The 15,332-nt window shown below is 41.9% G+C and overlaps 3 protein-coding genes across 5 annotated transcripts; 2 read left to right on the forward strand and 1 right to left on the reverse strand.

The window, feature by feature from the left end:
• Positions 1-748: 748 nt before the first annotated feature.
• Positions 749-10,980, reverse strand: LOC115766880 (1-acyl-sn-glycerol-3-phosphate acyltransferase alpha). Of its 2 annotated transcripts, none has more exons than XM_030710947.1 (4): positions 10,484-10,980; positions 7,315-7,739; positions 1,663-1,796; positions 749-1,593 (listed from the first exon to the last, which is right to left on the reverse strand). In XM_030710947.1, the coding sequence occupies exons 2-4, from the start codon at positions 7,494-7,496 to the stop codon at positions 935-937; spliced, it is 975 nt and encodes a 324-aa protein (XP_030566807.1). In that variant the 5' UTR covers positions 7,497-7,739; positions 10,484-10,980; the 3' UTR covers positions 749-934. The 2 variants fall into 2 exon arrangements, with proteins under 2 accessions (XP_030566807.1, XP_030566809.1); XM_030710949.1 differs by lacking the exon at positions 10,484-10,980 and adding an exon at positions 9,219-9,245.
• On the forward strand, positions 1,972-3,665 carry LOC115766881. Of its 2 annotated transcripts, none has more exons than XM_030710950.1 (3): positions 1,972-2,014; positions 2,132-2,694; positions 3,401-3,665. In XM_030710950.1, exon 2 carries the CDS (start codon positions 2,133-2,135, stop codon positions 2,625-2,627), a length of 495 nt encoding a protein of 164 aa, XP_030566810.1. In that variant the 5' UTR covers positions 1,972-2,014; position 2,132; the 3' UTR covers positions 2,628-2,694; positions 3,401-3,665. The 2 variants fall into 2 exon arrangements, with proteins under 2 accessions (XP_030566810.1, XP_030566811.1); XM_030710951.1 differs by having other exon boundaries at positions 3,406-3,665.
• Positions 10,981-11,956: 976 nt separating the features above from the next.
• On the forward strand, positions 11,957-14,842 carry LOC115766862 (multifunctional protein ADE2). The gene is made up of 5 exons (XM_030710921.1): positions 11,957-12,122; positions 12,192-12,395; positions 12,511-12,655; positions 13,701-13,813; positions 13,877-14,842. Exons 1-5 carry the CDS (start codon positions 12,092-12,094, stop codon positions 14,677-14,679), a joined length of 1,296 nt encoding a protein of 431 aa, XP_030566781.1. The 5' UTR covers positions 11,957-12,091; the 3' UTR covers positions 14,680-14,842.
• Positions 14,843-15,332: the final 490 nt, after the last annotated feature.

The raw sequence follows: 15,332 nt of genomic DNA on the forward strand, positions 1-15,332 counted from the left end.
GTAGTCAACGCTCGGCAGGCCGAAGTTTTGAATGGACTCCAAACCAGGGCCCGACTTGCGACTATATACAAACGATTTTCAATGCGAATCGGAGAACGCTTTTTAATTGTTATGTTAAATGTAAATATGCAAAGTTTTTCAATAGAATTGGTTACATTTCTGTCGAATGGACCCACGCAGCTTGTTGGACCCCCTAAGCCCCAGTTGGAGTATGTTTACATAGCTTTGGTTACACACATTTTTTTTTCCTTTTTTCATTTTGGTATTTCTAAGTAAAAAAAATATGTGATTTGCATTTGTGTTGGAAAAAGTCATTAGAATAATACATTGATCATAATGTTGGTTGATTTCTTAGCGTGTATGTGCCGTCATATCTTATGGTATTTATCATATATAAAAAAAAAACACTATGTAACATAGTAAATGGGGGGAAAAAAAAATAATACAAGAAAAAAAAATCGAGTTTAACTAGAGAGTTTGCATTTAAAAGTTACAAATACTTTCAGACAATTGCATTGACAGTTCGTGTAAAATAGAAAACAAGAGCTTAAGCTAAAAAATTGTTATAAAAAACAAAAAAAAAAAACATACAAGAGATCAAAGCTTGGTTAAAAATTAAGTGAAATACATGGGCCTTAGCCTTGTGTTAATTTTAGACATATTTGTTTTCTGAAGACCAATTCAAGACAGTTAATTAAACAAAAAATAACTAAAAAAAAAACATGTTACATAGTGCGCTTAGTTGTTTCTTTTTTTTTTTTGTTTGGCTACCTTTTTCTCTTATTTTTGTTTTTGGTATGCGTGTTGTTTAAGGAAAGAAAAGTCTCGATCGTCGACAATTGTCGCGCCATCATAAGTTTGCCATAGAAACCTATATATACCTATATATATATATATATATATAGGGAGAGAGAGAGAGCTATAGATCGCACGCCTATAGCGTCTTCAGCATGGTCGCCTTGCCGGCGCTGCTCTTGTACGTCTCGTAGGAGGCGGCAGCGGCGCCCACGTGCAGCTGCGCATAGCCGGAGCTATTGGCGACGGCTGCAGCAACTGCCTCGGCGCCATTGACCACCGACGGCGATATGGATTTATGTGGCTTATAGCGTTGCAGCATCTCCGCGGAGGTGAGCTTGAAGGTTTCGCACATTTGGGCGCGCACACGTTCCATTAACTGATCGATGTCATCCTTGGTGAGTCCCTCGGTGCTAACCGGCGGCAATGTCGTAATCACAATCCGTCCAGCGTTCAGTATTTTCTTCTTATCATTGAGGAATGTACAATAGGAGCTAAAGACCACCGGCAGTATCGGTATCTGCTGATCGATGGCCATGTGAAAGGCGCCCTTTTTGAACGGATGCAGTTCGCCGGTGTTGCGGCGTGTACCCTCCGGGAATACCCATAGCTTGATGCGCTGCTTCTTAATCCGACGATTGACCGCATTTAGCGTATCCCGCGCCTTCTCGCCGCGCACACGATCAATGAATATGAGCCCAGCCAGCCAGGCGGCCAAGCCGAATGGCCAGGCATAAAACAGCTCCCGTTTGGCCACCACCGTGCACTTGTTCATCACGTGCCAGATGTTGAACATGCCTGGCACAGGGTACAAAAGATTTCGATTAGTTTCCATTGTCTGTTGCGGGTTGCCTTTTGCATATTTACCCAGCACATCCAGTGAACTCTGATGGTTAGCGACAATGATGCAGGCCTGATCCTTCTCCAGATGCTCCTTGCCGCGCAGCTCCCAGCGCAGGCCAATTAATGCCGTGACCCGATGACACCAGGTGCTCGCCCAGCTGCAAGGATTCAGATTGCAATCAATTACGTGTTAGATAGGAAGCCAGCAAGGGCTGTACACTTCTATCTTTCTTTATATGTGTCTGTGTCGTTAAGGGTATTCAATCTTCGTTCTAAATACAGCCTTTCAAGTCCGCCCGATCACAGAGGCTTTCCAATTATGACCGGAACACTTTCAGGATTCCGTGCAGTGACAACAAAGTGGGCGTATAGTCAAGTAAGTAAATCTCTATCTAATATTGAGTTCCCCGTTTTGGTTTCTGGCTGGCCAAAGAACTCGAGAGAAACCAATTCCGTCTAGATGTTAACGATGTTATGCACGACAATCCAACAGGATGCCCACTCCGTCATGGGAGCGGTCCAGGCCCATTAGGCGTTCGAACAAGAGCAGCATCTTTCCGGATGATGGATGTCGGCGACCCCAGTTGTTTGTTGCCTCGTTTGAACGGAAAACGGAACGTCCGCAGATGAGTCTGTTGCTTGGCTGGGAATATGGTCGCGAATGGCTAAAGGAACGCGATGAGTTTCTGCGTCACGATACCTTCAAGTCAAACAAGCGATTCATTGAGCCGGACTATAATTGGTGGCTAAAGAAGCGTCAAATTGTGCTCGATCGCAGGAAGCTCTTTACGCGCAGTCGCCGGGCGGCAGCGAATCAAAAGAAGTGCTATGAAATGACCGCGTTTGACGGGGCCAGGCAGCTGCGGCAGGAGCGCGAGCTACAGCAACAGTATCGCGAACGTGCCACCCATCTAGAAGTCAAATGCGAATGCGCCGATTGCAAGCAGAAGAGATGTCGCCACGCCTTGCCACAGCCAGCCCAAGTTTAAGGAAGAGACTCTGACGCCAGCCATGTAATGCGCTGAGCTTTACTTGGATTGGTTGACACGTGGCAAGGTAAGTGGCAGGTGCATGTCAAATGTTGACGGGCACTTTTTGACACTTTGTCAAAACCGGTTTGGGGAAGGTTTGCTCATGTTTCTGTTAGCCCATTTGGCTGTGTGATGCATTTATGCAATGTTACGGCGTTGCCACCTTGCCGCTAAATGCATGTCCGGCAACACCAAATATTGTCGGGCAGACATAAAAAATCCAAGAAGTTTATCTTCTCGCTTTTTCGAGAGGAAATTAGCAACTAGCCGTTTATTCCGTTGATTATTTGATGGGAACTAACATTACAGCGTTGCCACCTTGCTATTAAATACATGTCTGGCAACACCAATTATTGTCTAACAAGCGGTAGTATTTTTGATATACGTGTTGACATTATTAGCTCGATTGTCCTGATGAAATTTGGTGTTGCCACATAGCAATAATTTAGACATACGGCAATATTGAAACTCATTCAAAGAAAAGAAGTTTTAGTAATAAACAAATTGAAATAAGGTACAAATTAAGTTTATACCTATGTAAAGAAAGGCAACTGCCGCCAGCTTGCCATTGGCCAGCCATAAGCGTTGCCAGACTGTCACAAAATGTAACTTCCTGTCAAATTAGGCACAACCCTTCAACCCTTCAAACAAAGCTTGACAAAAACATGACAAATCGCCGCCTTATATACAAAAAATCCTAGAAAATATCTAATCAAAACTATCCCTCTCAGTTTAGCCCATAAATACCCCATACAGGACATACTACATTTTGGTTTTTTTGGCACACCAACTACAGCAATTCATACGCAACTCTCGAGAAGATCGGCGAGCGCACTACCAAGCTACCAAGGTCGAATTCTGAATGGGTTGTACGACCGCATCGATCAAAATTTTTGCCATCTAACGAGATGTGAGCCTGGCCACAGCCGGCTCCATCCATAGATCGCTTGTGTTGCCAATTCCCAATTAAAATGCAAAGCACGCTTTGCAACAAAAAAATACAAATACAAATAATAATTGTTGTTGTTGTTTTTTTTTTGTTTTCTTTCTCTTAATACCACAATGCAGCTAAGCTGTCAGCCAACTCTGATTGCCATCTATGTGAGGCGAATGCATGCCATATGCATGTGCCGCAGCTTGTGCTCGGATATATGCAAATAGTTGTGCAACCACACTGGGGACAGGGGCGACATGGCAGGCACAGATAGGCGACGCGTCAATACTCTTACTCGAGTACGATAAAGTTAGCTAATTTCGAGCTGCGGTAGTTATATAAGTATATTATAATTATTGCAAAAGTATTGAAAGCAATCAAAACCAACTTTGGATTGAAGCTTTTAATGGAAATGGAAAATAAATAAAAGTCAAGCCCTATCAAGTTCGCTCTACTATATTATATAGCTCTATGGGAAGAATCAGTCGAAAGTTTACGTTTGACGAAATACTCTATTTTCCAAGATATTTAAATCAAACTCAGCAACATTTACAAGCTTCACGTTTCCTAAACCGTACGACAAATCTGTACAAGAGTATTAAATCTTCCTTACTTTCTCGTTTCATGTTTCCGAAATGCCAAGACTGGGTAACCATTCTATTTAACTCTTTACAAATATGAATTGTTTCAAATGTCGAAAGGGCACAAACCACAGGCAGGGAGCTGGTTCAAACTTTCAATATGTAGTACGTGTGCTATATGTATCCGAAACTATCTACGGACAGCGCGTCACACATTGCGTGACATAGTTATGGGACCCGACGGCACAGAATTCGGGCTGAGGCTGACGGCAGGCCCCAATATGTCGTGAAATATTGCATGGCTATATCACAAACAATATATATGTATATGTATATATCTATAGATATTTGGAGTGTCAGCTTGGCAATCGATTGACGCACACCTGCAGCTGCTGCATTCAAAACAATTATAATATGATTAAAATTGTACGAATTGTCATTAAATATGAAGAGCCCGCTCTCTATCTAGCTGACGGAGTGGCCCAAAATATGCACACCCTGGGCAACCCGGGCGACCTCGCCAAATTGCCAGTTGGCGTTGGCGTTGGCGTTGGCGTGCGCCGCAAACAGAGCCCCGCGAGGGGTCGGCACGTGTCAATTGCACCGCTCGCACCGCCCGCCGTGCCGCTGTCGGCGCCAAACATGCGTTGTCCTTCACACAGTCGGAGCCCAAACAAATGTCGGCTCAACAAATAGAATACTTAGCTCCATTGCCCCTGACCATGTCCACGTACACGCCCACGCCCACGCCCATGCCGCTGCCACCCAATGCAGGTGTTCCCAAGCTGCATTTGGCTTTCAAAGTCTCGTAAATATTGATGGTTACTTAGCTAGCCAAACTGAAAGGTCACAGGTCACAGGTGACAGGCGGCACAGCAAATGAGGGAAATCACAAAGGTAATCACGAAGCAGGCCTATTGAGCAGGGCTGTGGAAAGGGTTCGAGCCGCAAATTGGTTCAAACCCGAAATTGTATATGCTTATTTAACATTAGCCGATACTTAAACCCATTAGCCGATACTTAAACCCAAGCGTAAGGCAATCGAATGTTAGCATATTTTGCCAATTCGAACCGCAAACTGGTTCAAACTCTACATTTTCACTTTCTCTTCATCTATTGAATTTGTGTGGAGCGTCAATTTAAATTTAAAAGTTTGCAAAATATATAAAAGCAGGGACTGCAGGCAGCTGGTTCAAATCGTGAATTGAGCCCGATCTGAGAAAATAATTTAGATACCGCAAAGCAAAGCTTATGATTAGGATTAGTTGAACCAAGAACAGTTGAGCCTAGTTTTTATATAGTTATAGTTTTTTCTAGTTAAAAACTTTTTTTTTTCACTCTAAAAAAGAGTTTGAGATCCTTACTCCTCGTTCCTACCCATATTTGAAGGAAAGTAAACCTAAAGATATAGTTTTAAGAAACTAAAACGAAAGAGTTTGGGACCTTAAGACATTATTTCTACCCATATTTGGGGGTAAGTAAGCCCCATGAGTTAGTTTTAAGAACCTAAAAAAGATGTGGCTAAAGTAATTCCCGCAAAGTACAAGCTCATTAAACTCTTCGATCTTTCCGAGAACCGAAATAGTTAACATTAACTAATAATAATTCCTATGAGCTGGATAGTATTATTAAGTCAACAGACTAGGCCTAGCAACAGTTGTGGGGCCCGTAACCCTTGACATCATTAGGTCGTGTGTTATTCGACAAATTATTTAAAAAGAAATAAACAGACGGCTGTCTAATTGTTACAACTTGGCAACTAGTGAGACCCAGGCAAGGTCAAAGATGCCAGGTAAGGCACGTAATCACAGTAAAGATTTATCGAGCTCAAATTTCCGGTATATATATATATATATATATACATATATTTGTGTGAAAGCCAAGCAATCAGTGTGAGTGGACAATGAGGCAAAGTGGTTGCAATTTGAGTAACTGACGATTCCGTTGAACACAAATTGTTATTATAGCCCGATTTCAATTGGCCAACGAGTGTGTCAACAAATCCACAATCTAATAGAGCAATAGACGAAAGTCTATCGATTTCTGAATGCATAATCAACGACTTAATCAACTTCCCACAGCAATTTAGCTGGCCAGAAGTGCTGGAGCAGGAGGTCTAATAAGTTAATCGTATATTCTGCATTCAATTTTAATATACCCTTGTCGAGTGCACCTTCATTTCGCAATGGACTGTGAACTTGGTAGGCGACATCTAGCTGAACTTTCTCGCTGGAAAGAAGTCTCCTGGAGATCGTCTCGTCCAGATCGAAGTGCTATATCATAAGGCTGCCAGGGGAACTAACTGTTCAAAAGTTATTTACTTTAATGAACAACTTATCTAGGCTTCGCATCGAATAATACCATCAATATCGGGCCATTATATCGTATAACTTGCATAGGAACAATCGGCCGGAAGTTAAGTTCTTGTAAGATTCATTTCTTGTTAGAAAAACTCTTTTGTTTTTTGGAAGATTCCAACAATATCGGAACTACCATATCATATATATGCTATAGGAATGATTGGTCGAAAATAAAGTTTCTGTGTGAACAACTTTTTGGCCTATGCAAATATCTATGCCTCTTAATCCTTGATCCTACCAATATGAACTTATATATAGCTCTCATAGAAACAATCGGCCAGAAGTTAAGTTCTTGTAAGTGAATATATCTGAACAAAACTAGGCGTTAATGAGTTTTACTATGATCCCCACATATATGCAAAATCCTATCACTATACCATTATCTATTATATAGAATCCCTAAAACTATATAATATAGCTGCCATAATAACGTCTTTATCAGGGTTCTAGCTACAAAATCCTATCGAAATTGGACGACTATATCATATAGCTACAATCGGAACGATAGGCAACCTTTTTTGTTTTGGGTTCTAACCAAATCTTTGCAACATCGAACTGCTTTAATCATAAAGCTCTCTCTATATGTACAATCGATCGTAAAATATGTCTATTCTTTAAGAGATCTAGAGCAAACTTCCCAATTGCGAACCGCACAATTCTCGCCATATTACTGCATGAACGTTAGTCATAATTCCACAAGGGTATTTCGTCGTCGGTGTGGCCAACATAGTCAATATATTTCATATTTTTTTTGTTGTTTTGATACTCACAGTAAATTGCGCACATCGCAGGGCCGCGTGAGAAACGCCGGTATCAGAATAATCGAGTTAAACGAGACGATTCCATAATAGATTAAAAACTTGAAATAATATCGGAATATGTGATTCGTCTCGTATAGAAAGGGCAGCATCAGCAGCACAAACAATCCAAAAAGTTCCAGATAAGAGCTCATCTTGAGTGTGTATGTGTGTATGTGTGTGTGTGTGTGTATGTAGCCTGTCTGCGATGCTCTCTCTCTCTCTCTCTGCCTCTCTCTGGATCTATCGCACTCTATCCCGTTGATATTTCTGTTTCTAGTCCAGGCTCTCTCTTCTCTCTGCTGCAGTCGACGTCGCCGTCAACGTCTCTGTCTCCGTACGTATTCCGCGGCGAGGCTTAAGGCAGAGCGGTGCAGTCTTTTCTGTTATGATCCTAGCTGCAATGTGGCGAAAGTAAGTTCCGATTATAACGGCAAGCTGAAAACCGTTACCGTTAGAGATGAGCACGTGTCGAATTGTTAGATACCGATATGTTGTGTTATTATACATGCAGAAGTTTTCTCATGCAAAAACCAGAGCTGCAAATACAATATATATATATATATATATATATATATATATATATATATATATATATATATATGTATGTATATAAGGCAGTTTTCTGCCTTCGGGCTGATCTTTGAATTGATCTTTACCCGAAATTTGCATTTACATGATTGGAGCTTATTTTCAATTCATTAAATTTAATCTTAAACTAAATTTTAAGTGTTGTTCAAAATTCTATATTCACGTGTGCAAATCAAAAGGATACTAGGGTATTAAAGCTCTAAGAATAAATTAAGAAATTATAATATGTAGTCTACTATTACTATATACTACTATATGCTGCATTTAATACTTATACTTATTATATAGCACGACACGCGCCCATCTCTAGCCTAATTGCTCTTGCAGCAATATTCCATTCTGATTGTTGTGCCATTTAAATGGACACCACTGTATGTGTGTAACTGTGCAAGTGTGATAATGAGTGGGAGCGAGAGGTGTGCATGCAAATGTACGTGCGACAGAGCGAGCGAGCCGAAGGGAAGGTTTTGCGTGCGCTTTGCGGCGCATTCTTTGCCCTGCTGCATTACCATGATTATTTGGCGAGTGCAACAACAACAACAACAACGCACACAAACACAAAACAACATTAAAAAAAAATCAATTTAAATTGCCGAGCAAAACAAAACAGAGAAGAAGAAGAAAAGTCAAGAGCTCATATTTTATGTGGGCGACATTATTGAGGTTTCTTTTTATGATGAAATAATTCAATATGATATGATTAAATTGCGCGATACACTGATTAACACAGCATATAATAAGTGCGCCTAATTACGGTAATTGCTTAATAAAGCCGAACAACAAATAATAATATATCAATAACTGCATTAGTCTTGGGTTTTACAGTAGTTTTTAATGGAATTGTGCCCGAATCTTTTGGGAATACTTGCAGCTAGGTTAGGGAATTATATATAGATTCTTTTACACCCTATTCTTCCTAATGTCACATAGGGTATTTGAGCACTCACAGTTACAGGTTGAAAATATCGAAATATAAACAAACCTGAGAAGAGAAGAAACTGCAATACTAAGCAAGATCCCCCGCAAGTATGCAGTAAGAAATTTTAGAAGAGAAGAAACAGTAGAAAATGCACAAGTTGATAGTGCATAGAGAGTTAGAGATACCCTGTAGCCAGGCCAATAGACATAAGCTAGCTAAGCCACATTTTAGAGCTGACAAGCAAACAAATATATTTTACGAATATGATTTTTCATTATTTTTAAGCACTGCTAAACTTACTTAATAAAAGCTTAATAGAACTTTTCTGCGCTAGCGCAGCGTTTTAATTAACGAGTGACCACTGTACCTGCCAGACATCAATATACTTCTGTTGTAGGCCCAATTAACAGGTATCAGGGGAGCAATTGGGGCCAAACTTGGTTGATCAAGATGTGCATATGCATACGTATATGATGATGTATGTGTATGTATGTGTGCATATACTCTACAATTCCAGATATGGGCACTGCTGGCTATTGCACACACTTGAACATGCTCTACCCGCTTGTAACAGTTACAGGGTATACGAGTGCAATAACTTTAAAATGATTTAAGTGTGCATCCGGTACTCTCTCTCTCTCTCTCTCTCTTTCGCTCTTTCGCTCTCTCTCTCTCATGTGTACATGGCGAAAGCAGCGGCTGCTGTAAGAATTTATGAGCTTTATTTGTGTGCAAGCCGGCAGGACGTTGACCCACACACACACGCACGCACAAAAACACCAAAAAAAAAAAAAGAAAAAAAAAACACGCACAAAGTAAATTTAAGAAGAAAAAAAACACCTAACTGGCATCTTATGCTGCTCACAATGCATAGACACACACACATACAGCTGCTTGTGTGCATGTGTGTTATGCCTAGGATAACTGTAAGCCGAATATTTTAGCGTCGTTCCGCCAAGCGCGTTTGCAAGCAAAAAGCAACAAGAACAAACACGAAGTGAGGGTTGCAAAGGAGACAAAAATCAGCCGACGCCGCAGCAGCAGCAAAAGACATACACACACACACGCGCACGCACATGTGCGGAAAGAGACGAGGTAAGGATAACAAGCAAAACAAATGAAAAATAAATAGAGTAACACGATAAAAGTGCACAATTTGCAATTAAAATGCTTGTCTGCATTTATTATTGTTATTTTCGTTGCTTTTCTTCTGGCTTTTTCTCTTGTGCGTGCTTTGCTTTTGATTCCTTTTTGTTTTGGCCTCGTTCTTGCTGCAGTCGCTGCGGCAGCTTCTTTGTGCAGCGGCTGTGCTTTGCAGCCGGGACAACACACACACACACACACACACACATAGGCAGGCAGGCCAGCATAATCTCTTCTCACACACACACGCACACTCAAAATTAACTAAAGTAACATTAATATAATACAATTGATGGGCGGGAGACAACAACAATGCGCGCGAGTCGAGCCTGACGACAACACATTCAATTATGTTCAAGCATGCAGCATTTCTTTTCTTTTTCTTCTTAGTCTCTCTGTGCGTCAGTTTTATCTTTTATCGAGCTGTGTTCTTTTTTTTTTTTGTCATTTATGTTGTTTTTACTTATGCTCTAAATAGTGAGGGTTTACGTTTTTCTTTTTTTGTCTTGATGTGACGCCGCTGCGGTTGACAATGTTGGCAGCGACGGCGACGACGACCGGGCGCCGTTAAAACGTAGAGCGCGAAAAATGTTGACAAGAATTTCCGTTACGGACGTGCTTGCTCTGCGGTGACGAGAAAAACAACAACAAATTGCAACAAAATTGATGCTTAGCAGTAATCTGTTAATAACATATTAGCCAATGTTATACTCAAAATGTACTGTTTTCATATGGAATTGACGAATGTTACAAGCTTAACGAATGTCACACTTAACATTTACTCACCCAACGAATTGTAATGTGCTATGGTACAGTATTGTAACGAGCTGACGAACCGGCGGTGTGTGCATTCAGTGCAAGCTTTACTTAAAATACCGAATTATTTAAATCGACACTAAGTTGGTTGTTACACCTGCTTAAGACTTTGGCGCGCAACTTAAATTAAAGATTATCCATGCAACAGTCACAGCATGCGCAATATGCACTAAAAATTAATAAAAATACTATTTGATTTTATTTGTTTGGTATTTTTTACTTTAAAAGATGCTGCAAGGTATGCAGGACACTTGGCAGAACTTTTGCTTGCCCACAAATGTAGCTGTGTTTCCGCCTGAGGGCACTTGGCAACCGGCGAGAAACCCTGATTATGTCCCCACCACCCCGCCCTACCCTTACGAAAAGCTTGGCATGCGGAAAACGTGTCGTCGAGTGAAGCCAAGGGGAAAAAAAAAAACAAAAATATTTTTGTTTACATGGGGCTGCCAAGCAAAATGAAAATGATGACACGCTGATAATCTGGATTGATCTCTGGGACGAAATAAATTCGAAATGACGGACAGCTGCCGTAATCGAAAATAAGCTTACAATCAGCAAGAAACGCTTTTAAATGGCCATTACTTAATATAGTAATTTACATTTAGCTCAAGTCTAGCAGGCAGCGAGATTTTAGACAGTCACATCCTTTAGAAAAGAGAAAGTGTTTCTATTCAAACCATCAATTATACCAAGCAGTATATGTTAATACCTATTTAAATACTAGAAAGATGGTAACACTGTCGGCCATGCTGTCTGATTGAATTCGTTTCGTACGCTACGCATCTCACATGAAGAAACAAACACGGTTTTACTTGTGCAGGCTGAAGTCTGTATACTCTTGCGCGTGAATTAACATAACAGTTACGCACACTACTACAAATGTTGACTTGCAGCTGTAACAAGCAGCGCTCAATAATCATGCGACTCTGTGCCTTTGTGTGCTTTTACAGTGCGCTCTTACTCTCGCTTACTCTCTCAGTCACGCTCAGCAATTCTGTAAGCGATCGCCAGTTGCTATGCCTACTCGCGGTGCGTCACTGTGTGCGTGTGTGAGTGCTTTTGCTTGTGTGTGTCCGTGTAATTTGAGATAAGCAATGAGTGCAAAGCAGGCACATAAAGTCGCTGGCAGCGCGTCTGTTGGCGCACAGTTGGCCTGGAGCTCGACTTCGACGCAGACTGTAAACGACTGTAGTGTAAATAATATAAAAGAATAACAAGCACAAAGCATAACGCGCAACACGTGAGCGAATTGAAATTCAAATAGAAGCTTCAACGAGCAGAATGCCAGCCACAACAACAACAACAACATCAAGTAAGTGCACACCGCAAACCCCAACCCCTGTGGCAATTACTCAACCGACCACCCGCCCGCCCACCACAGTTGATGGCTACAAGCTGGGCAAGGTGCTCATCGAGGGCAAAACGAAACAGGTCTACAATCTGCCCGAACATCCTGGCCTCTGCCTGCTGCTCAGCAAGGATCGCATCACAGCCGGCGATGGCGTCAAGGCGCACGACTTGGCCGGCAAGGCGGAGATTTCCAATACGACCAATGGCCAGGTATTTCGCCTGCTCAACGAGGCCGGTAAGTCTGTTATACATACATACATACATATATTTGCCTCAGACTGACTCTCCCTCTCTCCCTCTCTCTCTCTCTCTCTCTCTCTCTCTCTCTCTCTCTCTCTCTCTCTCTGTAGGTGTGCGCACCGCCTATGTAAAGCAGTGTGGGGCGAAGGCTTTCATTGCCCGCGAATGCCAAATGATACCAATTGAGTGGGTAACCCGACGTCTGGCAACCGGCTCCTTTCTCAAGCGCAATGTGGGCGTGCCCGAGGGCTACAGGTCAGTAACATCCGTTAGGTTATCTACCTTGCATTTTGCATGCGACGGCGACGGCGACGGCGACTGCGCCTTATCAATTGCAACCAACGTCAGTGACCCCTAGAGCGCCTTCACCACCCCCCTACTTCTCTGCCCTGCCCACCGCCCCCTGCTGGCTGCTGCGGTAAACAAATTGAGATACTATTGATGCACTGCATCGAGGTCGTCCCCGCCTGCCCCCGCTGCCCTGATAAGCCGCGCATTGGCTGGTTAAAATAATACTCACAATTATAGACGATCTTTTGATACCCTTGTAGAGGTTATTATCAATTGCAGACAGCATCAGTATCGCTTTATTATCCCTGTTTTTATACTTCCTTCCTTCATTCAGATGTTTTAATATCCTTAAAAATGGATAAGAAGGGTATACTGTTTCTGTGCAAATGCATGTAACAGGCTCAAGAAAGCAGTATATGTCGTATATATATTTTTGATCAGGATAACGAATCTGTTTCTGTACAAACGAACTCGAGAACTTCAAAGGCTAGACTCGAAATTTTAGGCATATATATTTTAAGGTATACACAGATTGGCTTTGTCATTTAATATATATATAATTATTTTTTTTTGTTAAAGAACATGTCTGAAAATCGATTATTAACGATACTAAAAAAAAATATATAATATATATATCGATAATATATCGATAATAATCGATTCTCAGACATATTTTCATAAACAATTTTAAGAGCTGGATGGACTCAGCTAGTTATAGGCATATGGTATACACAGTGTATATAGTCAGATATAATATATACCTTATACAGATTGTTAAGTCTCCTATGGTATATACGAATTACAAATGCTCTAGTTTTAAGGGCCTTCTACCCCTCCCACAAATAGCAAAAGGTTAAGTAGTCAAGCCCTGAAAATTGCCTAATGATCAGATTACAAATACCGATCGATTTATCAACTCGATAACTATGTAATCTGGCTAAGACTTATATCGATAACTGTTTCAGTTTATCAGCCGCTAATAATCGATAATGATCCTCAACCATTGCAGATTCTCGCCGCCCAAGCAGGAGACATTCTTCAAGGATGACGCCAATCACGATCCACAGTGGAGCGAGGAGCAGATCATTTCGGCCAAGTTCGAGCTAAACGGTCTGGTGATCGGTAAGTGTAGATTTGCAGCACCAATTCGAATGGGAACCAACTAAAAAAGCGACCACTTTGCAGGTCAGGATGAGGTGGACATCATGCGACGCACAACCCTGCTCGTCTTTGAGATTCTCGAGCGGGCGTGGCAGACAAAGAACTGTGCCCTGATCGACATGAAGGTCGAATTTGGCGTCGACTCCGGTGGCAATATTGTGCTCGCCGATATCATAGACTCGGACTCGTGGCGCCTCTGGCCGGCCGGCGACAAGCGTCTGATGGTCGACAAGCAGGTCTATCGGAATTTGACATCGGTGACGAGCACCGATCTGGATACGGTTAAGCGCAACTTTATCTGGGTATCGGAGCAGCTGGCCGATATTGTGCCGCGCAAGGATCACTTGATTGTGGTGCTCATGGGCAGCGCATCGGATACATCGCACAGCGAAAAGATCGCCACCAGCTGCCGTTCGCTGGGCCTCAATGTTGAGCTGCGCGTCAGCTCGGCCCACAAGGGTCCGGAGGAGACGTTGCGCATTGTCCGTGAATATGAATCGGTTATGCAGAATTTAATCTTTGTGGCCGTTGCCGGACGTTCGAATGGCCTCGGACCGGTTGTATCCGGCAACACAAACTATCCGGTAATCAACTGCCCGCCGGTCAAGTCCGATAACATGCAGGTGGACGTCTGGTCCAGCCTCAATTTGCCATCGGGCCTGGGCTGTGCCACCGTTCTCTATCCGGAGGCGGCCGCACTGCATGCGGCCACCATTTTGGGACTGAGCAACTTCATGATCTGGTCCAAGCTGCGCGTCAAGCAGCTCAACAATTTCGTGACCCTCAAGAAGGCCGACAAGGAGCTGCGCGGCGTGCGCAATGTCTGAGCAGCAACATTTTGCCATTAACTCTATTTACATTTGTTTTTTTTACATATATTTTTTTTCTCTAAACATTTCTATTTTGTTCCCCCCTCTCATCTATGCTCTGTTCTTCTAAACAATCATGTTTTAGTTTAGTTCGCACAAATACAGTTTTATGTGACAATAATTGTAGCGCCTTCTTTTTTGAATTGTTTAACGGTCGAGCGCCGGGTTTGTGTCTCGGCTAGTGTGCCATTTTCGTAGCATGCTTTTGGGCTGCGCTCAAATTAATTTGAAAAATGCACATTCACATATTTCGAAAAACGGTTTTTTAAATTTGTGTGAGGAAGTTGTCCCCGATCACTTCAGGTATATGAATATATACATAATATAGTATCTTGAATATATATATATATATATATATTTATATATATATACAACATATTCATGTCCTTTTGCCTGTTGTTAAGCCAAAAAGTCGCACAGTTTTAAAGCTTTTACCTTAAAGCTCTGCCTTGCTCCGAGCTTTTGTTGCAGGAATGTTCCATCTATTAAAAAGCTCTTTCGGCTATAGAGATATATGATATCTAAAGAAAGAATCGCTTAGAAAATGGATTTTCGCGTGGAAAACTTTCCCGTTTTCAAAGAGAACTAGACCAAGCTCCACAATTACCACA

Source organism: Drosophila novamexicana, unplaced genomic scaffold (assembly GCF_003285875.2).
Source record: "Drosophila novamexicana strain 15010-1031.04,08,12 unplaced genomic scaffold, DnovRS2.1 tig00001270-arrow-arrow-pilon, whole genome shotgun sequence".
Taxonomy (NCBI): domain Eukaryota; kingdom Metazoa; phylum Arthropoda; class Insecta; order Diptera; family Drosophilidae; genus Drosophila; species Drosophila novamexicana.

Coding starts and splice junctions, on each gene's coding strand:
- LOC115766881 (XM_030710950.1), top strand. CDS start 2,133: ATGCCCACTCCGTCATGGGAGCGGTCCAGGCCCATTAGGCGTTCGAAC.
- LOC115766880 (XM_030710947.1), bottom strand. CDS start 7,496: ATGAGCTCTTATCTGGAACTTTTTGGATTGTTTGTGCTGCTGATGCTG. Junction 1,797..7,314: donor TGCGATGTGCGCAATTTACT/GTGAGTATCAAA, acceptor GAATCCTTGCAG/CTGGGCGAGCACCTGGTGTC. Junction 1,594..1,662: donor GAGTTCACTGGATGTGCTGG/GTAAATATGCAA, acceptor ACCCTGTGCCAG/GCATGTTCAACATCTGGCAC.
- LOC115766862 (XM_030710921.1), top strand. CDS start 12,092: ATGCCAGCCACAACAACAACAACAACATCAA. Junction 12,396..12,510: donor TCGCCTGCTCAACGAGGCCG/GTAAGTCTGTTA, acceptor CTCTCTCTGTAG/GTGTGCGCACCGCCTATGTA. Junction 12,656..13,700: donor GGCGTGCCCGAGGGCTACAG/GTCAGTAACATC, acceptor CAACCATTGCAG/ATTCTCGCCGCCCAAGCAGG.